This window comes from Rhinoderma darwinii, chromosome 10 (genome assembly GCF_050947455.1).
Source record: "Rhinoderma darwinii isolate aRhiDar2 chromosome 10, aRhiDar2.hap1, whole genome shotgun sequence".
NCBI classification, from domain to species: Eukaryota; Metazoa; Chordata; class Amphibia; order Anura; family Rhinodermatidae; genus Rhinoderma; species Rhinoderma darwinii.
Window position 1 is genome coordinate 206,271 of NC_134696.1, and position 24,793 is coordinate 231,063.

Below are 24,793 nucleotides of genomic sequence, written 5' to 3' on the forward strand. Positions count from 1 at the left end.
TGTGTTATGTCCTGTAGTATATGGAGAGGTGGTGACTGTGGGTATATATATATAATCTATATGTGATGTATACAGTATATAGAGAAGCTCCTCTGTTATGTCCTGTAGTATATGGGGAGGTGGTGTCTGGGAGTGTATATATATATATATATATATATATATATAATCTATATGTGATGTATACAGTATATAGAGAGGTGGTGACTGGGGGTATATATATATATATATATATATATACACAGTATATTGGGAGGTGGGGACTGTGGGTATATATAGAATATCTATATGTGATGTATACAGTATATGGAGAAGCTCCTGTGTTATATGAATAGGTGGTGACTGGGGGTATATATATAATCTATATGTGATGTATACAGTATATGGAGAAGCTCCTGTGTTATGTTCTGTAGTATATGGGGAGGTGGTGTCTGTGGGTATATATATAATCTATATGTGATGTATACAGTATATAGAGAAGCTCCTGTGTTATGTCCTGTAGTATATGGGGAGGTGGTGACTGGGGGTGTATATATAATCTATATGTGATGTATACAGTATATAGAGAACCTCCTGTGTTATGTCCTGTAGTATATGGGGAGGTGGTGACTGGGGGTGTATATATAATCTATATGTGATGTATACAGTATATAGAGAAGCTCCTGTGTTATGTCCTGTAGTATATGGGGAGGTGGTGTCTGTGGGTATATATATATATATAATCTATATGTGATGTATACAGTATATGGGGAAGCTCTTGTGTTATGTCCTGTAGTATATGGGGAGGTGGTGTCTGTGGGTATATATATAATCTATATGTGATGTATACAGTATATGGAGAAGCTCCTGTGTTATGTCCTGTAGTATATGGGGAGGTGGTGACTGTGGGTATATATATATATATATATATATAAAATCTATATGTGATGTATACAGTATATAGAGAAGCTCCTGTGTTATGTTCTGTAGTATATGGAGAGGTGGTGACTGGGGGTATATATATATATATATATATATATAATCTATATGTGATGTATACAGTATATAGAGAACCTCCTGTGTTATCTCCTGTAGTATATGGGGAGGTGGTGTCTGTGGGTATATATATAATCTATATGTGATGTATACAGTATATAGAGAAGCTCCTGTGTTATGTTCTGTAGTATATGGAGAGGTGGTGACTGGGGGTATATATATATATATATAATCTATATGTGATGTATACAGTATATAGAGAACCTCCTGTGTTATCTCCTGTAGTATATGGGGAGGTGGTGACTGGGGGTATATATATAATCTATATGTGATGTATACAGTATATAGAGAACCTCCTGTGTTATGTCCTGTAGTATATGGGGAGGTGGTGACTGGGGGTATATATATATATATATAATCTATATGTGATGTATGCAGTATATAGAGAAGCTCCTGTGTTATGTCCTGTAGTATATGGGGAGGTGGTGTCTGTGGGTATATATATATATATATAATCTATATGTGATGTATACAGTATATGGGGAAGCTCCTGTGTTATGTCCTGTAGTATATGGGGAGGTGGTGACTGGGGGTATATATATATATAATCTATATGTGATGTATACAGTATATGGGGAAGCTCCTGTGTTATGTCCTGTAGTATATGGGGAGGTGGTGACTGGGGGTATATATATTATCTATATGTGATGTATACAGTATATAGAGAAGCTCTTGTGTTATGTCCTGTAGTATATGGGGAGGTGGTGACTGGGGGTATATATATAATCTATATGTGATGTATACAGTATATGGGGAAGCTCCTGTGTTATGTCCTGTAGTATATGGGGAGGTGGTGTTTGTGGGTATATATATAATCTATAGGTGATGCATACAGTATATAGAGAACCTCCTGTGTTATGTCCTGTAGTATATTGAAAGGTGGTGACTGGCGGTGTATATATAATCTATATGTGATGTATACAGTATATAGAGAAGCTCCTGTGTTATGTCCTGCAGTATATGGGGAGGTGGGGAATGGGGGTATATATATATAATCTATATGTGATGTATACAGTATATGGGGAAGCTCCTGTGTTATGTCCTGTAGTATATGGGGAGGTGGTGACTGGGGGTATATATTATCTATATGTGATGTATACAGTATATGGAGAAGCTCCTGTGTTATGTCCTGTAGTATATGGGGAGGTGGTGACTGGGGGTGTATATATAATCTATAGGTGATGTATACAGTATATAGAGAAGCTCCTGTGTTATGTCCTGTAGTATATGGGGAGGTGGTGACTGGGGGTGTATATATAATCTATATGTGATGTATACAGTATATAGAGAAGCTCCTGTGTTATGTCCTGTAGTATATGGGGAGGTGGTGACTGGGGGGTGTATATATAATCTATATGTGATGTATACAGTATATGGAGAAGCTCCTGTGTTATGTCCTGTAGTATATGGGGAGGTGGTGACTGGGGGGTGTATATATAATCTATATGTGATGTATACAGTATATAGAGAAGCTCCTGTGTTATGTCCTGTAGTATATGGGGAGGTGGTGACTGGGGGGTGTATATATAATCTATATGTGATGTATACAGTATATAGAGAAGCTCCTGTGTTATGTCCTGTAGTATATGGGGAGGTGGTGACTGGGGGGTGTATATATAATCTATATGTGATGTATACAGTATATGGAGAAGCTCCTGTGTTATGTCCTGTAGTATATGGGGAGGTGGTGACTGGGGGGTGTATATATAATCTATATGTGATGTATACAGTATATAGAGAAGCTCCTGTGTTATGTCCTGTAGTATATGGGGAGGTGGTGACTGGGGGGTGTATATATAATCTATATGTGATGTATACAGTATATGGAGAAGCTCCTGTGTTATGTCCTGTAGTATATGGGGAGGTGGTGACTGTGGGTGTATATATTATCTATATGTGATGTATACAGTATATGGAGAAGCTCCTGTGTTATGTCCTGTAGTATATGGGGAGGTGGTGACTGGGGGTATATATATTATCTATATGTGATGTATACAGTATATAGAGAAGCTCCTGTGTTATGTCCTGTAGTATATGGGGAGGTGGTGACTGGGGGGTGTATATATAATCTATATGTGATGTATACAGTATATGGAGAAGCTCCTGTGTTATGTCCTGTAGTATATGGGGAGGTGGTGACTGGGGGTATATATATTATCTATATGTGATGTATACAGTATATAGAGAAGCTCCTGTGTTATGTCCTGTAGTATATGGGGAGGTGGTGACTGGGGGTATATATATTATCTATATGTGATGTATACAGTATATAGAGAAGCTCCTGTGTTATGTCCTGTAGTATATGGGGAGGTGGTGACTGGGGTTGTATATATAATCTATAGGTGATGTAAACAGTTGGTCTGGCTGCGAGTGACGGCAACTTATGACGTAATTATACGGTGTGACGCGCGGGAGGAGGGTCGGTCAGTCAGTGGCAGCGGGCGGGGAGTGAGGAGGAGGAGGCGGCGGCGGGAGCGCAGAGCAGGCAGAGCCCCTCAGTCACACACAGTCCCCGGCAGTCAGTCAGCGCGCTCCGGAGACATGTAGCAGTGACAGCCCCGGGAGCCCCTGGTGCTGCTGTTGTCAGCTCCGCTGTGTCTGGTTGTCGGCCGGCGGGCGGGCGGGGGAGGGGGCAGGATGATGGGGGTCGTCGCCCCCTGGAGGTGGCTGCTCGCCCTGTGTCTCAGGCTGCTCTTTCTTGTGCCCGCAGGAGTGCCGGTGCGGAGCGGGGACGCCGGCTTCCCCAAAGCCATGGACAACGTGACGGTGCGGCAGGGGGACAGCGCCATCCTCAGGTAAGAGCCTCTATAGGGGGCGCCATGTGTGTATAATGTCTGATCTATAGACCCCGGATGTTATATGTGGATTATATATAGAGAGGAGGCTGGGTCTGTGATTATATAGGTGCAGTGTATAATGTATGATATATGTGTATTATATGTAGAGGAGGCAGCGCCATCCTCAGGTAAGAGCCTCTATAGGGGGCGCCATGTGTGTATAATGTCTGATCTATAGACCCCCGGATGTTATATGTGGATTTTATATTGAGGCGAAAGCGCCATCCTCAGGTAAGAGCCTCGGTTGCACCTCTATAGCTCCGCCTTCAAGTGAGGGTCCCAATGTCTCCGTTTGTTACATTGTATCAGTCAATGATCCGGGACTCGTTACATGTTGTGTATTGTATATTATGTACATGGTGCTGGGGTATGGACGGGTGTGTAGGGGCAGAAACATGTTCGGGTATATGGACCGGTATAGGGCAAGGTTGCCGGGGCAGATACATGGTACTGGGGTAAGTGGACAGGTGTGTAGGGGCAGATGCATGGAGCTGGGGTATGTGTACGGGTATAGGACAGGTGCAGGGGCAGATACCTGACATGTTACTGGACAGGTGTATAGGGATAAGTTATCTGGACAGGTGTTTAGTGCAGCACCCCCCCCCCCTGGTCCACCTGCCGGCACCTTGTATGGTGAGGGCATCGGCCAGGTGGGTGCGGAGTGTCTCTCCTGCCCCTTTTTCGTCTCTCAGGACTTGGTGCAATCAGTTTGTCCAGTCTGCGCCTATTTTTGCTGTTGTGGAACTACAAGTCCCAGCATCTCCTGCTGTGTTCCTATTATTCCTTAATAATGGGGGGGGGGGGGGGCACTGAGGTCTTCTGCTCTACCATGATCCCCTCCCCCTTCAGGTGTGATCTGATCTCTGGAAGGTCTTGGCGGTGGCGATAAATATGTCACGTAGAACCCCTTGAAGGCTCTGTTCACACCTGCATCACGGCTTCTGTTTTGCTTTGTCAGCAGAACACTGAAAGCCCGGAGCCAGCGCATGACCGAAACCGATTTCACCTGATGGAACCCTTTGACTTTACTGGGTGTCATCGGGTGTCGCGGGCTGCGCTATTTTGTCTTGCAAAAACTACAGAAACTGCAATGAAGGCTCCAACACAAGTGTAAACAGGGTCGAAGGAGCGGTCCTGTTTTTTTTTCTCTGCAGTCAATCTGTCTATTTCTCATCCGTTTTTCTCTGTCGTTATCCACGTTGACGGTTCCTGGCGGTGCTGATGAGACTCGTAGAAAAAAGCAGGATTGGCTATCCGTTACTTTATTATTCCCGAATGTGAACGGCTCCTAACCGGGTTGTAGCTTCCTGAACAGGTCGTCCTAGGTTTGACCAGCAGGGGGCAGTGTTAACCTTTCTTGACTGCTGTGCTGACTGTGTATTCCCAGAATAAGTATGTGAACACTTGGAGGAGCAGTAACATCCTGGCCGCTCCTGCAGGATAGTCATGGATGTGTTCGTATAATTATAAGCTATTTTGTACAGGGATCCGGAGGATAGCCGGGTGTAGAGCACTGGTATGTTGCACCTCCTGCAGGATAGTCATGGCTGTGTATAATATTATACTATTATGTACTGGGATCTAGAGGATAGCCGGGTGTAGAGGACTGGTATGTTGCACCTCCTGCAGGATAGTCATGGCTGTGTATAATATTATACTATTATGTACTGGGATCTAGAGGATAGCCGGGTGTAGAGGACTGGTATGTTGCACCTCCTGCAGGATAGTCATGGCTGTGTATAATATTATACTATTATGTACAGGGACCTAGAGGATAGCCGGGTGTAGAGGACTGGTATGTTGTACCTCCTGCAGGATAGTCATGGCTGTGTATAATATTATACTATTCTGTACGGGGATCCAGAGGATAGCCGGGTGTAGAGGACTGGTATGTTGTACCTCCTGCAGGATAGTCATGGCTGTGTATAATATTATACTATTCTGTACAGGGATCCAGAGGCTAGCCGGGTGTAGAGCACTGGTATGTTGCACCTCCTGCAGGATAGTCATGGCTGTGTATAATATTATACTATTATGTACGGGGACCTAGAGGATAGCCGGGTGTAGAGGACTGGAATCTTGTACCTCCTGCAGGATAGTCATGGCTGTGTATAATATTATACTATTATGTACAGGGACCTAGAGGATAGCCAGGTGTAGAGGACTGGTATGTTGCACCTCCTGCAGGATAGTCATGGCTGTGTATAATATTATACTATTCTGTACAGGGATCCAGAGGATAGCCGGGTGTAGTGGACTGGTATGTTGTACCTCCTGCAGGATAGGCTGGGCTGTGTATAATATTATACTATTCTGTACGGGGATCCAGAGGATAGCCGCGTGTAGTGGACTGGTATGTTGTACCGTCTGCAGGATAGTCATGGCTGTGTATAATATTATACTATTCTGTACGGGGATCCAGAGGATAGCCGGGTGTAGTGGACTGGTATGTTGCACCTCCTGCAGGATAGTCATGGCTGTGTATAATATTATACTATTATGTACTGGGATCTAGAGGATAGCCGCGTGTAGTGGACTGGTATGTTGTACCTCCTGCAGGATAGTCATGGCTGTGTATAATATTATACTATTCTGTACGGGGATCCAGAGGATAGCCGGGTGTAGAGGACTGGTATGTTGCACCTCCTGCAGGATAGTCATGGCTGTGTATAATATTATACTATTATGTACAGGGACCTAGAGGATAGCCGGGTGTAGAGGACTGGTATGTTGTACCTCCTGCAGGATAGGCATGGCTGTGTATAATATTATACTATTATGTACGGGGATCCAGAGGATAGCCAGGTGTAGAGGACTGGTATGTTGCACCTCCTGCAGGATGGTCATGGCTGTATACAATATTATACTATTATGTACAGGGATCCGGAGGATAGCCGGGTGTAGAGCACTGGAATGTTGTACCTCCTGCAGGATAGTCATGGCTGTGTATAATATTATACTATTATGTACAGGGATCTAGAGGATAGCCGGGTGTAGAGCACTGGAATCTTGTACCTCCTGCAGGATAGTCATGGCTGTGTATAATATTATACTATTATGTACAGGGACCTAGAGGATAGCCAGGTGTAGAGGACTGGTATGTTGCACCTCCTGCAGGATAGTCATGGCTGTGTATAATATTATACTATTATGTTTCGGGGATCCAGAGGATAGCCGGGTGTAGAGGACTGGTATGTTGTACCTCCTGCAGGATAGTCATGGCTGTGTATAATATTATACTATTCTGTACAGGGATCCAGAGGCTAGCCGGGTGTAGAGCACTGGTATGTTGCACCTCCTGCAGGATAGTCATGGCTGTGTATAATATTATACTATTATGTTTCGGGGATCCAGAGGATAGCCGGGTGTAGAGGACTGGAATCTTGTACCTCCTGCAGGATAGTCATGGCTGTGTATAATATTATACTATTCTGTACAGGGATCCAGAGGCTAGCCGGGTGTAGAGCACTGGTATGTTGTACCTCCTGCAGGATAGTCATGGCTGTGTATAATATTATACTATTATGTACAGGGATCTAGAGGATAGCCGGGTGTAGAGCACTGGTATGTTGCACCTCCTGCAGGATAGTCATGGCTGTGTATAATATTATACTATTATGTTTCGGGGATCCAGAGGATAGCCGGGTGTAGAGGACTGGAATCTTGTACCTCCTGCAGGATAGTCATGGCTGTGTATAATATTATACTATTCTGTACAGGGATCCAGAGGCTAGCCGGGTGTAGAGCACTGGTATGTTGTACCTCCTGCAGGATAGTCATGGCTGTGTATAATATTATACTATTATGTACAGGGATCTAGAGGATAGCCGGGTGTAGAGCACTGGTATGTTGCACCTCCTGCAGGATAGTCATGGCTGTGTATAATATTATACTATTATGTTTCGGGGATCCAGAGGATAGCCGGGTGCAGAGCACTGGAATCTTGTATGTGATTTATATACAGATAATATGAGTTTGCAGGAGGAGAGGGCTGTGGCCTGTAGATCATTGTAGACTTCCATCCTATTTATGGCTTCCGGATCTGATTGTGACATTGCCCCTTTACTGCAGCGGATGTTTTTCTTGTCAGGACCTCGCCTGGTAATTTCCAGCGGCAGCGCTTGGGAAGAACGTGGCCGGTTTATGGCGAGCCCTTCCTCCTATATGTGGATGACATGCTGAAGAGCCTGCAGAGCATCGCTCCATATTGCAGCTAGACCCTTCCTGCTCCGCTGCTGATTGTTCTGTAAACCTTGTCCCGTCCCTCGTGCAGCTTGTTGTTTTCTATCACGTGACTTTTTTCCATTCTGACATTGACGGGGTGTTTGGGGTTCAGTTTCACAGTGACCCCATAATACTCCAATGCTGCAACTTCCAGATCTCCTGAGATTCCCAGCGCTGCCGCCGTGTACTGACGCTACCTCTGCCGTCATAGACCATGTGACCTGTCAGTCTGTGATCTAATAGGACGGGTGACGTGCAGTGACCGGAGTCTTTTATTGACCTCTTGTGCTTCCGATGTTTTTTGTCCTTGCGTTCCAGGGTCATGTGACTGTTCCGTCATCTCTGACTAATCCACTTTTTCTGGACTCCCCTTATGAAACTTGATGTTGGTCATGTCGGGTGCCAGGTTGTGGGGGAGGGGACGTTGTGTCGCTGCCGTCACATGATTGGATGGATTAGGCGTTAGCTGGTTGCGGAGACATTGGGCTGCCTGACCAATCACCTGTCAAAGCTTCGTCGCTTCGCTAAAACAAAGGTTTTTTTTTTCTTTTCTCTTAAATCTAACACTTTCCAAAAGCAGATAAATCCAATTACTGTGTTTCCCTCCCGGCGGTGAGGGGGAGAGATTAATGCCGGTGTTTTGGCAGCAATAGAAAAAGAAATGGGTCACAAGAACAATGAAAAATTGCTGAAAAAAGGAAAGTGCGGCGCGGGGTCTTTAGCCGAACACAAATGAAATGGATCCGTCCCATTAAAGAGCCGGTCTAGTGATCGTCGCGGAAAGTTCCGGGAGAGGGAGCGTGCGGGTAACACTACGGCTGTGTTCGCATCTACGTCCCGGGTCTCGTTGTTCTGCTCCATCATAGAAGCAGCAGCCAGAATAAGCGGAAGCTCAGGATCCATCGCAACGTAAACGGACAACGCCCAACGGAATCCATTGACTTTAATGGGTTCCATTGGATCTCCGCCATGGGTTCTGTTTGTTTGGATATAATAGAGCAGCGTGCTCTGCTACCGTGGCAAAAACAACAGAAGTCCCTAACCGAGCCTCCGACTCCTATGTGAACAGGGCCTATGCTGTCTGGGTGGCCACGTGGCAGCCCCGTCGTCTGGGTGGCCACGTGGCAGCCCCGTCGTCTGGGTGGCCACGTGGCAGCCCCGTCGTCTGGGTGGCCACGTGGCAGCCCCGTCGTCTGGGTGGCCACGTGGCAGCCCCGTCGTCTGGGTGGCCAAGTGGCAGCCCTCACCTGCTCCTAGGCTGTGAAGTAGAGCCATTTTTTCAACCAGTGGTAAACGATGACTTGCCTCGCTCCGACATTAGTAATGGTTTTAAGGCCTCGTGCACATCATCGTATTGCGTCGTCTTGTGCCTCCATTTTGTGTGAATCCTGCAGAGAGATAATGTTGGCTGCTCCATCCAATGGCGGATTACGGAGGTATAAGGAAGCGTTACTTCTAGGCGAGGATAACCCGTGATGTGGCGGTACAAGGACTCGGTGAGCCCCAGCCAATAACCGTGGTGACCCAGCGGCCGGCTGTGTGGGAATAAAGTGGTCGGCCTCGTGGGTTACGTACGATGTGCGTCCGCTGCGGCGGTTACATTGTTCGCTGGTTCACACGTTTCCTCCGTCCTCGTGATTTCCTCTCGCGTCGGTTTCTTTCAATGTTTGCTGTGTAATTACCTCCTGACGTTCTCCTTTCAGCCTCACAATTTAGAATTTAATTAGGAGTCAGGAGAGATCAGGCGTTCTGGGGAACCCGCCGCCCCGTCCTGTGTCCCCCGTATAGATGTTCAGTCCCCGGTGTGGTCTAAACTCCACCGCCAGACGCCGGCTAACTAGAGCATCGGCAGCAGTGATTAACATTCCCGGGCGTCCCCCGCTGTCTGATTAGATCTGCTCAGAAGCGCACAGGCCTCTTCTGTTGTTCTCTGTTATCACCCCTCCGTATCGTCCTCTCCTGGCTTGCACGTGTCGCTCGTGTCCGGCATCTGTAGAGTTTTCTCATTTTTGAGGCCAGAGGAATAATTGTAAACGACGGCTCTGAACAATGAAGCTGCATATTCGGCAGCGGCGATCCGTTTAGCTGACCGTCCTGTTCACCAGGCGTCCCGTATGTATAAATCTATGTAATGCAGGGCTGAGGCTCCTCCGTGTGCGTCCCGCCGGGTGACCTCGCTGCTGACCGTTCTTTACATCAGCCAAGGTTGGAGATGGCTGGAGAATTGTGAGATCATGGCGGCGGCACATAAATAACGCTATTTCCACCGGGAGCGGAGTGTAGACATCGGTTCCTGGTGAAGGGGGTGGAAGAAAATGCAAGCAGAGCTGCTCCAATCCAGACTAGACATCCGGTAGATTAAGGCCCATTTACCCCTCACCCACCTGCAACACCAAACAGACCTTGGAATGCTGCACCCACCTTGGGACAACCTCCCCTCCCCCACTTCATGAAGATGACCGGAGTCCACCATGCACGGCCTGCGGTCGGCTGCGGAGCTCTGATGTTCTTTTCCCATTCTCTACATAAAGTTCAGCATTTCCGGGGTGCGATCTTTATTTACATTGAATACCCCCCCCCCCCCCCCAATGAGAACATAATCCATCAGTGCGTAGAAGTTGAGCTCCGCACCCCAACTGGAAATACTCGACTTTATAATGTTTGTAAGTAACTGAGGGGACGCGTGGTCCTGCTCTCCGCCCCCCCCCCCCACGTTTTTCGCATCATATTGAAGTGACCGCTGCGGCTTTCTTGTATCTTTATATAGGTTTATATTTCTAGATGTGCGGAGGGAGAGGAGATCCCGTCTCATATTCTGATAACCCAACTGCAGCTCCTCATTTCTGGGTCCACCTTCCGTCTCCGCCCCGAGACCCGCCAGACATGTAGCCAAGCAATCACTGTTACTATCCAGGAGCGGACATGCCATTGGTGCAACCTGTGCAGCTTCCCAGGGGCTCGGTAGGTAAGGGGTCCCCACTGTCACCTTATAGCAGCCGTCTTCTGTCTGTTCATTTTCATGTAAATGCCGGAGATGATTCGTTTTCTGGCCGACCATTACTGATGAATTGCTGGATCGACCCCTTATGATGAGATTTTGAAGAGCCAGGGGCCCATATACTGTTCTTGCACAGGGGCCCTCATCTGTCTGTGTCCGCCACTGCATAAACCTTCAGAAGCTGCTGGTTCCCTGCGGCCGCTGCGGTCTGGACTTGCGTGTTGGGTTGTGGCCCTTATATATATATATCTATCTATACATCTATATCTTTGTGTTGCGTTGTAGTCCATGATTGCAGCAACTGTCGCTTTATGTGAGGTTTCTAGGGTTGGGGTCGGAGGCCGCTCCTCCGGTCCTTGGCTCATAGATCAGGACTCGCATGACTGCTTCCGGTTTCTGGGATAAAGGTTTTTGGGTGGTCGTCTCTGGTGATGCGCCCTGGAAGCTGCGGGACATGTTGCTGTGGGTGCGCGGTCCGCTCTGAGGGGAGGCTGTCTGGCAGGGTAGAGATGGCGTCACATCTGCATTGTTTTAGTAACCGAACACATTTACCGCCAGTAATACTTTTAATGGCTGCTAAAAAGATGAGATTGTTATTGGGGGCTCCTTTTGCTGCATCTTTAACCTGAAAGACCCGCATTCTGCGTCCTGGAACTACAAAGGCCGCACCTCTCCGCGTCTCGCAATGTCTGCCTGGACATGAGACTGTAAATGACATCATCCCAGTTTGACCTTTTATTGCGGAGACTGTGATGGGCGTGATAATTCTGTCCGGGGTGACGGACGACTCTTCTCCCTGACAGACCTGCTGAATAATGAACTCCTGAATACTCTGAGGCTGCTGATCGCCCCGTGGCCGTGCGGCTGTGAGCCGTGCAGATTCACAATGTATTTTTTTCTTAACTTGGTTTGGTTTTTTTACAGGCTTTCAGCGGGGTTCACATGGAGTTTTTCGCTATTGAGCGCCACGGGGAAAAAAACCGCAGCGAAATACAATTCTTCTGCCTCCTATCGCTGTCAATGGCTCTCGTCAGAAGCGTAAACGCCCGAAAATAGGATATGTCCCTTTTTCCCGCCAGCCAATTTTTCCGCTCACGGTAAAAAACGTCTCTGCCTCCTATTGAAATCAATGGAAGGCATTTTCGGACGTTTTTTCCGCGTCAAAAAAAATGTGTCTAATAACTCTGAGTGAACTGGCTCTAAGGGAGTTCACTCAATCAACTTTATTTATTTGATGGGAGTGATCCTTGTATATTCTGCCATAAGAAGTCACTGAGGGGGAGCGCTGCATCATGCCTCATATATAGTGGGTATGGGGGATCCTTAAATCTGGGCGTCTTCCCGTCAGGAATCTTGTGATGACGTCACTACTCTGCAGATATTATGGTATTTGTCTGCAGTTTGTAGATTTACTTCCCTTTGTGCCCGATTGACCTGTTTGGAGCTTCACCCTGTCGGAGGCGCCGGCGGTGTCTGGTGCGCAGTATATAGTGGTTACCGCCGTGTCTGCTGATCCTACAGTGCGGGTTCTGGACGCGCCTTGTATCTGCTCTTTGGAGGGCGTTATCCGCGTTGGTTCCACCTGCAGTCACCGGGGTGGGGGGTTTTCCCATTCTTGCCTCTTACTTGCAGTGGAGTGACGTAGAGGACGGCGCTTCTTCTTTGCCGGGACTTTCTGCCCACCCGAGTTTCCACGTCTCCCCCGTTCTGCCGCCAGCTCAGCAGAGACGAGGGTTTTCCGCTTTGTATCTGTCGCGATCTCTGAGTCGTTACTCGTTAGGAGAGATTTTTGTATCGGACAAAACCTGAAATGTATTGTGACGAAGACACTGGCTCTTCTGATAATTTGGAGTAAGTGGTAATCACACGGATTCGCGCTGATAACAAGTGATGGTAATTCTGTTACCGCTCGTTACGACTTCACGTAGGTGGAAACTGTCTGACAATAATGACCGCGCAGCCGCCGTGGGAGCTGAACCAGTGTTGGGCCGCACAGTCCACTGCCGTCCACGTGGCGCTTGTCCGTGGCTGGTTACTCCGCAATGTCCCGCTTTATTCTAGTGTGGATGAGATTTTGGTTTGGCACATGTTAGTATAATGTGATCGTAATGCTGGCGGAGCAGTTTCCTACTGATGTGTATGGGAGTTCTACTATATTGTGGGGTCTGCAGTGGTTGTCGTGGTGTAACGTTACATGGCGCTGCTGATGGACGTTGTGATACCGCAGTAGCTGCTTCTGACCCTGTACGGGGGAGAGTGGCTGCTCCAGGTGTCCAGCAGGTTCTTCTCGCCTCTGCTGAACGTGGACGATGGCACCGAGCGAGGCCTTGCCTGTAACGTGCCGTCTCTGGAGCTTCCCGTGTCCCTGAGTCCCTCTTCCTAGTCCCGAGCTGTCGGCTGCTCGTATGGTGTCTCTCTTCTCCCTGATGTGGTTGTGTTTTCTCATCTTCAGACCTGTCTCAATCAATCTCCCCTCAACCTCGGAATTGTCTTCTGTAACCCCTCGCTGCCCGCATCCTCCACCATTCGTTCTTCTCCTTCGTCAGGGATAAAGATGATTCAGGCTGACTGCAGATAGCGGGGGCTGCTCGGTGCTGGCGTACGCTACTAGTCGGGGGAATATTACCAGCATCTAATAACATTCATTGTGCAGCAAGAAAAGTCGATTTATATCTCTAGAGCAGGAGATTAACGTCTGTCATCGTCTTCCTATAGACCCCCCCCTCGCCCCCTCTCTGTTTTACTCCCAATACGCCGGCACAGTCCGCAGAGCTCGACCACGGCAGATAAGACGCTGATAATTCACTATTAATACAGAATAGTCAGGCCGGACACATTACACCGGCGGCGCTGCCCAGGAGAAGTATTTACTGGCGGCCTCACTGTCCTCATAAGTCTTCCTCCTTCGCTTGTTTCCGGACGGTCTTCCACCAGTTGTTTTGTATCGTTGGACTTTGAGAGATATCCAGATTAGATCCCAGTAAGAACCGCCTGCCCTTCCAGCCGCTGAACAATATTGAGGGTTTTCTCTTCCTATTCCCAACCTTCCTTCCAGGTCCATGGTGGGGAGATGGCAGGGACCTCAAACTGCACCTAAAATGCTTCTGCCGTGAACCCCCAGTTATCAGGGACTTATTCACACACAGACTGGAATATGGGCTGGAAACCTCTGCAGATCAGTTTTGTTTTTTGAAAAAATTCAAATAGTTTGGGTTTTAGCATGAAGGCAATAAGGCACCAAGGCAGATGGGTGACCATCCGATAAATGCCTACGTGTCTGTCCCGCCCCGCTCTTAATAGAAGCAGCAGGAGATGCCCTCCATAAACCGCAAGGACATGTAGGACAGGCAATCCTCTCTCCCAGACGGCAGGTTAATACGGAGCCTAGGATTATTTGTTGCCCTGCAGGGTGCACCTGTCCTTTACTGAACCCACAATCCCCTGTGCTTTTTGGGACTGAGATGTGGGGTGCAGGGCAGATAAGGGGGGATGAGTAAGGGCACTTATATATGGATCAACGAGACGGCTCACTGATTGGCGCTCGTTTGCTTCTTTCACAAGCAGCTATGTATGGGGGGGGGGTGCTCGTTACCCCGATCGCTTGTCCTCATACATTATTATGTCGGCAGCGCGTCTCCCTGTTTACACACCAAGATGAGCCGCAGACAACCAGAATATTTGGGGAATTTAATACGATACAATCAGCCGATGAAGGAGCGTTTGCCCAATAATTGGCCGGAGGATTAGTGCCCTGAGGTAAATGCTGGTCCTGATGAGGCTTTCATGTACTCTGCTTTTTGCCACAGGTAATCTTATGTCTTTATCTGTAGAATTCAGGCTCCTGACGTACAGGGATTAACCGGATTAGCCGCAATAGGTTCCTGACGTTGTTTTCCTGATCGTATGAAGCAGCGATGCAGAGTTCACCCAGATATTGGCGAGAGGATGAGTCTTCCCATCGCCATTGACGGCCATTGTTCAGTTTCCATAATGGTCAGTGTGATGGCGAGTCGTCCCTCCTCATCTGGTTCATGTTTTTGTGGATCCAGAGAAAGTACCAGCGAGACGGGTCCCTGGGCTTGGAAGCTGGGGATAGTTCTGCCATAGAATATTTCCTTCCACCAGAAAAAATAAAGTTGAGTTTTCCATTGTGTTGGGGTGATGCCGACCCCCAGTAAATTATCGATGGACTTTGCAGGGAGATGATTCATTTTATTTCATTGCTCCTTGTTTTGTCTGATAAACCAACTGATCTATTTGGTGAAAGATTCCGGACTGTGTCCATGATGGCTGAAAAAGAGCAAGAAGCTGAATCTTTGGCTCCACAAATGGTTCTGGGGAGGGGTATCCGCTGGATCTGCTCTGCTGTTTATAGGGGAACCTTCCCCAGAGCAGTGGCCGGTGGTGCGAGGACAACTCCCGAGTCACGGCCGTTCTCCTGTGTCACGCCATCACTGAGGCCTGGTCCTGGGTGAAGAGTGTCAGACTTGTCAGTGCCGTGATGTGTCCTGCTGGGGGGCGACTGTTCTCCCCACCCGATACCGTTCACGGTCATCATGGGGGCCTCTCTTCTCTCCATCCTCGTCTTTGTGCTGCTCATCCCTCCTGGGAAGACGCTGGTCCTGGATCCCTATGTTCTGCTTTAAATTTCAGGAGCCCAAATATAGAAGGTAACAAATCTATTTGTGCGGTGGAGGCGACAGACTGGTGTCTTGTGTTGTGCGGCGCTGATAACTTGTTGGCAGATCGTCTCGTTTAGGATTCCAGAGGGTTTATTACGTTGTCTGTCACCTCAGCAGCAACTTTTCAACTTACATTTAACAAAAACTTGAATTCGGGAGCTTTTTACAGTCTTCCTATTGCTATAGATGTTACAGTAGCCCCTAATGCCCTCTGTCCTGAGAAGATCTTGTGAGCAATGACCTGGAGATGAATCTTCCCACCCTGGAGAATATAGAAGAACATGTGAGAACCGTGGAGCATGTCCTGTGGCCGATGTACCCAGAAATCTGGCAAGTTTATGTCCCTCCACCAAAACCAACAGCCCTGACTCCTTCTCCTGCCGCCACCATGGTCTCTTTCTACTGCTTGGTGCCTCATGACTGTTTTCGGGTAACCTGTAGGGCTTGGATTGTCTCCTGTAGATGGGACCATAAGACGTGAATTGTATAGGAGAGGGAAGGCGTACCAGTCGGGTGACTGTCGCTCCGGGCACGGGGTAGTCCCACATTATGACCCGTTATTCCAGCACTGATTGTAGACGCCTCATCTCCCAGGACGTGGGGAATATCTGGAACCTTCACGTTCTCTATAAAGGTCTCGTCGTTGCTGCTTCTCCACCTCCCCCGCCCGGTCTCCACCGTCCTCCCTGATGATGATGTCGCACCTGAAGATTTTTACCTGCTCTCTGTGTGACGTCATCACTCCTAGCGAGATATGGCCAAAGCTTTACTCACATGAAACACGGTCTCCCTCATGCCAAGTATTAAAGGAAAAACGCTGCTTTTGTTTTTTTCCCCAGAAACTGCAAAACCTGAACATGAGTAGTTTAAAAAAAATCTGTTTGTTTTTTTCCCTCTTGATTTTCCCAGCAGTCGTGGACGGACCTTCTCTTCTCCATCATGACGATGCTCGTGTGTCCGCCGTGTATCTGCAGTGTTTTCACCTGTTCTTGGCTCTTCTCCAGCTCCATCCTGTGTGGACCCTTGTGTGGCTGCACGGTCCCACGTTTTGGAGTTCATTATTTTTTCTTTGTGCTGCCTGATGATGATGATGATGGTTGAACCAGCGGGATGTTGGTGTTTGTAGGGACGGACGATGACGCCACACGTTCCCCATAACTCTACGTACTTGTTGAAATCGTGCAGTTGGCGAAAGAAACCAAATAATTGTCACCCGGGCCGGGGTCATTTCTGCTGAAGAGCTGACGCTCGGGAGTTTGTGGGTTACTACGTGTGGAGATGTTTAGATTGAGATCGTTCCAGAATCCCCCCCCCCCCCCTTATAGCAGTACACACAGAGCCGGTGCACGCAGGCGGCCCACATCCGGCAGCGAGTGGATTGTCACGCATGGCGTCATTAGGGCGCTCTGCTCTGATACACTGTGACGTACGTTGCGTGCCGGCAGCTGTGGACAGTACAGCTCTCCAGCAGGGAAGGGGTGCTCTCTGCTGTGATATTCATTTCCCGGTGCTGGATGATGATTTTTTGGCGCACGCTGTATAATTGGTGTCATTTGCTGAATTACCCTCGTATGCAATCACGCCGTATTATGAGCGTGAATGTGAATTTCAGATAAAAGAGAAAGGAAGGGCGACTTCTCCGCACGATTGTTTTCTCTCATCCACCTCTGTCGTCTGTAACTCCTACCCTGCCGGGGGTGTGTCCGGTGTTCTGCTCCTCGGGGGCGGGCTCATCTTCTGCAGGGGTGTGGAGTGACGGGAGAACAACTTTAATGACATTTGAATATTTGCTGTGAAATTAGAAATAAAGGAGATTTACACTTCACTTCCAGAACCCGAATCTCTTCCCGTCAGCGTTTCAGAGTATTTACCCAGAAGCCCGCGCTGCACACACCCCACTTTGCTTTTAATTAGCAGTCAGATGTTTTTAACCCCTTAACGTCAAGAGTCTGATATATCCGTCACCAGCAGGTGTTAGTTCCCGCATAGCGACAGATCTATCCGTCCTCTGATGGGGTGCGCGCTGCCAGTGTGTCCACGCGATCAGCAGCAGGAGCGCGTCCGTTATACACAGCCTGGCTCCTGCCGCAATCTAAGCGCTCTCCGATTTCGGCAGTTTAACCCATTAGATGCCACTGTCAATAGCGACAGCGGCATCTAATGTGTTTGACAGAGGGAGGGAGATCTCATTGTCACCCCATCAGCGACCCCGCAAAGAAATTGTGGGGTGCTGTCTGGTTTCCATGGCAGCCGGGGCCTAACAAAGACCCCCAGGTCTGTCTACAGCAACTGCCTATGAGGCCATGCCGGAGGCGCATCCTCATAGACTGCCTGTCAGTTTTACACTGACGGGCAATAATGCTTTGATATCCTAAGTACCAAAGTTATATAAGTGATGAGCAGATCGCATGGCGAAGTCCCTGGTGGCCCTAAAAAACAAAATATAAAGCCGTTCAATAAAGTTTATGGAAAAAAAAAAAAAGATGAAAGTGCAGCTAAACATTTGTCAGACCTCTGGCGTGTGTTCGGCTTATCCGGATATCGCTGTAGCGGAGAACGGACTCCGTAGAAAGTCTATTCGCCCGCACTCTGATACATCGGCTTTCCGGAATAATCCAAAACACAAACGAAGCGGCTGAGCGCTCACACGAGGACTTCTGCCGCTGCGTTCTAGCGATTGGTGGGGGTCTCCATCCTCGGACCCCCCCAATCCAAACGTCTGACATGTAACCATTATATCTCTGACACGTCGCAGGTCTGTCAAATGTTTAGCTGCACTTTAAAGTAAAAATAAAATGAAACCACTTTTTTTTTTTTCCCCCAAAAAGTGGTTTTATTTAATAAAAGTGTAAAAAAATAAAAATAACGCATTAATTAAACCGCCGGGTGAACGGCGTCCAAACAAACGCAAAAAGCAACGGCAAAGTTCCTTTCCACTTCCACCATAGACAATGAAATAAAAGTTCAACAATAAATCCTATGTACCCCAAAGTAGTACTAATGGCAACGACACCTCGTCCCGCAAAACACAAGCCCTCCGACGGCGACGGAAAAAGAATCAAGTTACGGCTCTTGGAAAGCGGCGATGCAAAAACGTGTTTTTTTTAAAGGGTTTTTATTTTGCAAACGTAGGAAAACCTAAAACCTACAGATTTGGTATCCCCATAATCGTGCCGACCCGGAGAATAAAGGGAACGTGTTCTTTACGCCGCACCGTGAACGGCGCACATTTATAACGTGAAAACCAATTCTGGAACAGCCGTTCACTTTCAATTCTTTCCTAAAATAGTTAATCAATATATTGTACGGATCCAAACCCGGTGCAATTGAAAAATACGACTCGACCCGCAAAGAACAAGCCCTTACACGGCGACGGCGACGGGAAAAAAAAAAGTTACGACTCTTGGAATGCGACCATGAGAAAACGAAAAATAATCCTTGGTCATTAAGGGGTTAATTAGACTCCGCTCCTCGGTTCTTTTGATTCGTTATTAATGCTAATTTATGCGTATTTACTTAAAGGCGCGGGTCCTGCCGGCGGGAACCTTGTTGTGAGTTTGAGGTCGTTGGTTCCTGTGACCCCAGTGAACTCTCCGCTTGGTTTTCCATCTTATGAAGGAACTTGTAGCCCCCACCGCATTGTTCTCTAGGAGGTTCCATTATGTGGATCAAATATGGGGTCACTGGAACGGTGTGCTGAATGAGACGGGGGGGGGGGGTCATATCCCAAATGTTGGCGCGGCCAGTACAGACATATATATATATATACACATTGTTCTCCTGAATAATAAGCCGTTCACGTTCTCCTCAATGCTCTTCCGGTCTGCAGTTTTTCACTTGTTCGAGCAGCATTATTGCTCCAGAGCTGCTCTTCTCGCGATCATGTGGAACGGTCAGGATTTTATTGCGCATTGTAAGTCGAGTCGCTGTGTTCCCTGCTCTGTCCTCCCGCCTTGACCTCTCCATGGGTTGTGATCGGAGAAGGAGCGTCCACGTTACAGCCGCGTGCTGGAGAGAAGAGTCTGACAATTGTTCTTGTTCCGGTGTAAAGTCTGCGGCGGCTTCACATCAGACGGATCTTCTGCTCGGTTTTCAGTCTCGTGGAGAGATTTTGGGTTTTTACTTTGATGCTGAACGTGTTTTTCTGTGAGTAAAGCGGCTGTGTCCTGGCAGTGAATCGCAGGAGGTTTCGTGGCCTTTGGCGTTGTCGTACGGCGGGGCTGATCGTGACTGTAGAAAGATATTATTGATAGAATGACATGAAGTCTGCTGCACGGGGGGCGCTCTCCACTCCGCACTCGGGTAACAGCGGGACATCCGCAATCCACAGCGAATATTTATCTATCGTAATGTTGACAAATTAATTATGTAAATCTCATTAGTAATAAACAAACATTGTTTGCGTGAAGTGTCTGGTGAGGGGCGCTCCGCGCTCTCCACTGCGAATCCTCAGCTGGGAACCTGCCGCTGTACATGTGAGGGCGGGAGCGCACACAACGTCCGGATCGTACGTAAATATCAAGTATAATCCGGCGCAACGAGGGGTTAGGTCCGGGCATGAATGTGCCGGTGCCGGAAAGGCGGTAAATAGGACCAGAAGTGGCGAGTCTGTAAACTCCGGGTTTGTTGCGGTCCCAGTAATCGGACGGTAGAAAGTCCTGCAGCCTTTTGGTGTCAAAGTGAAGGATATAAAGTAATAAACCCGGTATCGCAGGAGAATATTATGTGGCGGCGGTGGCGGGATGTTACAGGAGGTTAGGGGGGTATTATCCCTGTGATGTGGTGGGATGTTACAGGTGGTTAGGGGGGTATTATCCCTGTGATGTGGTGGGATGTTAGAGGAGGTTAGGGGGGTATTATCCCTGTGATGTGGTGGGATGTTACTGGTGGTTAGGGGGGTGTTATCCCTGTGATGTGGTGGGATGTTACAGGTGGTTAGGGGGGTATTATCCCTGTGATGTGGTGGGATGTTACAGGAGGTTAGGGGGGTATTATCCCTGTGATGTGGCGGGATGTTAGAGGAGGTTAGGGGGGTATTATCCCTGTGATGTGGTGGGATGTTACAGGTGGTTAGGGGGGTATTATCCCTGTGATGTGGTGGGATGTTACAGGTGGTTAGGGGGGTATTATCCCTGTGATGTGGTGGGATGTTACAGGTGGTTAGGGGGGTATTATCCCTGTGATGTGGTGGGATGTTACTGGTGGTTAGGGGGGTGTTATCCCTGTGATGTGGTGGGATGTTACTGGTGGTTAGGGGGGTATTATCCCTGTGATGTGGTGGGATGTTACTGGTGGTTAGGGGGGTGTTATCCCTGTGATGTGGTGGGATGTTACAGGTGGTTAGGGGGGTATTATCCCTGTGATGTGGTGGGATGTTACAGGTGGTTAGGGGGGTATTATCCCTGTGATGTGGTGGGATGTTACAGGTGGTTAGGGGGGTATTATCCCTGTGATGTGGTGGGATGTTACAGGTGGTTAGGGGGGTATTATCCCTGTGATGTGGTGGGATGTTACAGGTGGTTAGGGGGGTATTATCCCTGTGATGTGGTGGGATGTTACAGGTGGTTAGGGGGGTATTATCCCTGTGATGTGGTGGGATGTTACAGGAGGTTAGGGGGGTATTATCCCTGTGATGTGGTGGGATGTTACTGGAGGTTAGGGGGGTATTATCCCTGTGATGTGGTGGGATGTTACAGGAGGTTAGGGGGGTATTATCCCTGTGATGTGGTGGGATATTACAGGAGGTTAGGGGGGTATTATCCCTGTGATGTGGTGGGATGTTACAGGAGGTTAGGGGGGTATTATCCCTGTGATGTGGTGGGATGTTACAGGAGGTTAGGGGGGTATTATCCCTGTGATGTGGTGGGATGTTACAGGAGGTTAGGGGGGTATTATCCCTGTGATGTGGTGGGATGTTACAGGAGGTTAGGGGGGTATTATCCCTGTGATGTGGTGGGATGTTACAGGAGGTTAGGGGGGTATTATCCCTGTGATGTGGTGGGATGTTACTGGAGGTTAGGGGGGTATTATCCCTGTGATGTGGCGGGATGTTACTGGAGGTTAGGGGGGTATTATCCCTGTGATGTGGTGGGATGTTACAGGTGGTTAGGGGGGTATTATCCCTGTGATGTGGTGGGATGTTACAGGTGGTTAGGGGGGTATTATCCCTGTGATGTGGCGGGATGTTACAGGAGGTTAGGGGGGTATTATCCCTGTGATGTGGTGGGATGTTACAGGTGGTTAGGGGGGTATTATCCCTGTGATGTGGTGGGATGTTACAGGTGGTTAGGGGGGTATTATCCCTGTGATGTGGCGGGATGTTACAGGTGGTTAGGGGGGTATTATCCCTGTGATGTGGTGGGATGTTACAGGTGGTTAGGGGGGTATTATCCCTGTGATGTGGCGGGATGTTAGAGGAGGTTAGGGGGGTATTATCCCTGTGATGTGGTGGGATATTACTGGAGGTTAGGGGGGTGTTATCCCTGTGATGTGGCGGGATGTTACAGGAGGTTAGGGGGGTATTATCCCTGTGATGTGGCGGGATGTTACTGGAGGATAGGGGGGTATTATCCCTGTGATGTGGTGGGATGTTACTGGAGGTTAGGGGGGTATTATCCCTGTGATGTGGTGGGATGTTACTGGAGGTTAGGGGGGTATTATCCCTGTGATGTGGTGGGATGTTACTGGAGGTTAGGGGGGTGTTATCCCTGTGATGTGGTGGGATGTTACTGGAGGTTAGGGGGGTATTATCCCTGTGATGTGGTGGGATGTTACAGGAGGTTAGGGGGGTATTATCCCTGTGATGTGGCGGGATGTTACAGGTGGTTAGGGGGGTATTATCCCTGTGATGTGGTGGGATGTTACAGGTGGTTAGGGGGGTATTATCCCTGTGATGTGGTGGGATGTTACAGGTGGTTAGGGGGGTATTATCCCTGTGATGTGGTGGGATGTTACAGGTGGTTAGGGGGGTATTATCCCTGTGATGTGGTGGGATGTTACAGGTGGTTAGGGGGGTATTATCCCTGTGATGTGGCGGGATGTTACAGGAGGTTAGGGGGGTATTATCCCTGTGATGTGGTGGGATATTACAGGTGGTTAGGGGGGTATTATCCCTGTGATGTGGTGGGATGTTACTGGAGGTTAGGGGGGTATTATCCCTGTGATGTGGTGGGATGTTACAGGTGGTTAGGGGGGTATTATCCCTGTGATGTGGCGGGATGTTACAGGTGGTTAGGGGGGTATTATCCCTGTGATGTGGTGGGATGTTACTGGAGGTTAGGGGGTATTATCCCTGTGATGTGGCGGGATGTTACTGGAGGTTAGGGGGGTATTATCCCTGTGATGTGGTGGGATGTTACAGGAGGGTGTCAGGTGGGAGGGGTTTATACGGCGGACTCTCTATGTAGTTGGTTACCGTTCTATATCTCCGGTATGTGTGATGTGGATGTTGCGCTGTGTTTTTTTTTTGCTGAGCTGCTACATAATTCATGAGTACGTCTTATCTTGTTACCTCCGTTCGTGCGCCTGACACCGGCAGAACAGCAGCCGCGTTGCATATTTTTGTAAGTTTCGGTCCTCTGAAGTGTTTTTAGCGGTGTATAATTTACTGTGTTTATGGTAATTTAGATGCTGAACTCCATCCCGTTCCCCCCTCATGTTTATGGACAAATGTTTAAGTAGATCTGTCGTAGATTGAAGATTAACATCCGCTAGACCGTGCGTACTGGTGCATTATGGGATGTGTAGCATTTAGGTTTGTTTACATCGGTCAAGGTTTTCCGTTGTTCTATCCGCTCCGCCGGATCCGTCACATGACAATAGTGCCTGATAGAACCCATTAAAGGCTTCCGTGGGGTTTCTGTCATGGTGTCCGTTATTTTTGTCATCCGCAATATTCCCTCTCTGGTATCAGCCATGGACAGGCTCGTGTCACGCTACGTCATGTCCGGTAGAGCGTTTTTGAATAATATTTTAGACGGGGGGGGGAGGGTGGTTCCTAATTTACAGTAATTTAAATGGCGTTTTAAAAGCTCTTTGTTTCGGCAGGGAAACGTTACTGTAACTTCAACATTTTAACTATTGAACTACAGCTGCAGTCCGGAGGATACCTGCGATTTACAATGACAGCGCTCCTTCCCCCCGCCGCCAACCATTGAGCGTCTTATTGGCTCTGACGCTCTCCCTTCCCACCACGCTGAAGCAGCTTTGTGGCACGGGGTTCAGTGAACTTCATTCTCATGTAGAAATAAGCGTGAGACTCACTGACTTCTGACTGACACGTTGTGCATGGGGGGGGGGTGTTAAGCGCTGGGCACGTGATCCTCCAGGCAGGTGGGGGTGGGGTCAGGTTTTATTGGATAGGACCCGCTATAGTTGAGGTACATAGTTTTCCTTTGGGTAGAATCCGTCTGTGAATGTCCTTGGAGAAGTGTATGAAACAGGAGGAGTATCCGGTGCACTGAGGTAGTATTCCCAGACTCGCATCCCAGTCTGTAGACGCGGTTGGATCAGGACAGAGCATGGGATGGAGTGTGAAGAAGGCGAGTTTATCCTGTTTATGAAGCTGGAGCTGTTGGTTTGGGCCCAGATCGCTGTCCAGTTTGCTGGAAGCCGCCGTGATCTTCTCTCTGGCTTTTCGACCATTCTTTCCGTGTCATCGAGAGGTGGATGTGATTGATTGTCCTGTTCTGCACTGAGCAGAGTCGTGTGGAGATGGAGCTGGGGATCCTGCTCTTGTGGATCCATTCCTCAGATGAAGATGTTCCTGCCCTGACTGTATATGGGTGACATCATAATACATGGGTGTAAGTCATCCAACAGTCGCCCCAAAAATGACTGCCGTTGACTTCTAGGAGGGGTCTCTCTGCTCTTGGTCTGAGACTTGGAGCCTCCGGTTTTTTTTTTATTTTTTTATCCTAAATCTTTTAACCCCCCTCCCCCGCTCAGTTAACTCCCCCCACTAGTAGCCCACCTGTAAATCCCCCATGTCATGCTTTCCATCAGCGAAGAAGCTTGTAGAC

General features: G+C 48.4%; 1 protein-coding gene across 1 annotated transcript in view; it reads left to right on the plus strand.

Moving 5' to 3' along the window:
- Positions 1 to 3,496: 3,496 nt before the first annotated feature.
- The window catches only part of OPCML (opioid binding protein/cell adhesion molecule like), a 110,177-nt gene continuing 88,880 nt past the window's right edge, over positions 3,497 to 24,793 (plus strand). Inside the window, exon 1 of the mRNA XM_075839100.1 lies at positions 3,497 to 3,827. Coding sequence (XP_075695215.1) covers positions 3,670 to 3,827 — 158 coding nt within the window. The 5' untranslated portion in view covers positions 3,497 to 3,669. The remainder of the gene's footprint in view (positions 3,828 to 24,793) is intronic.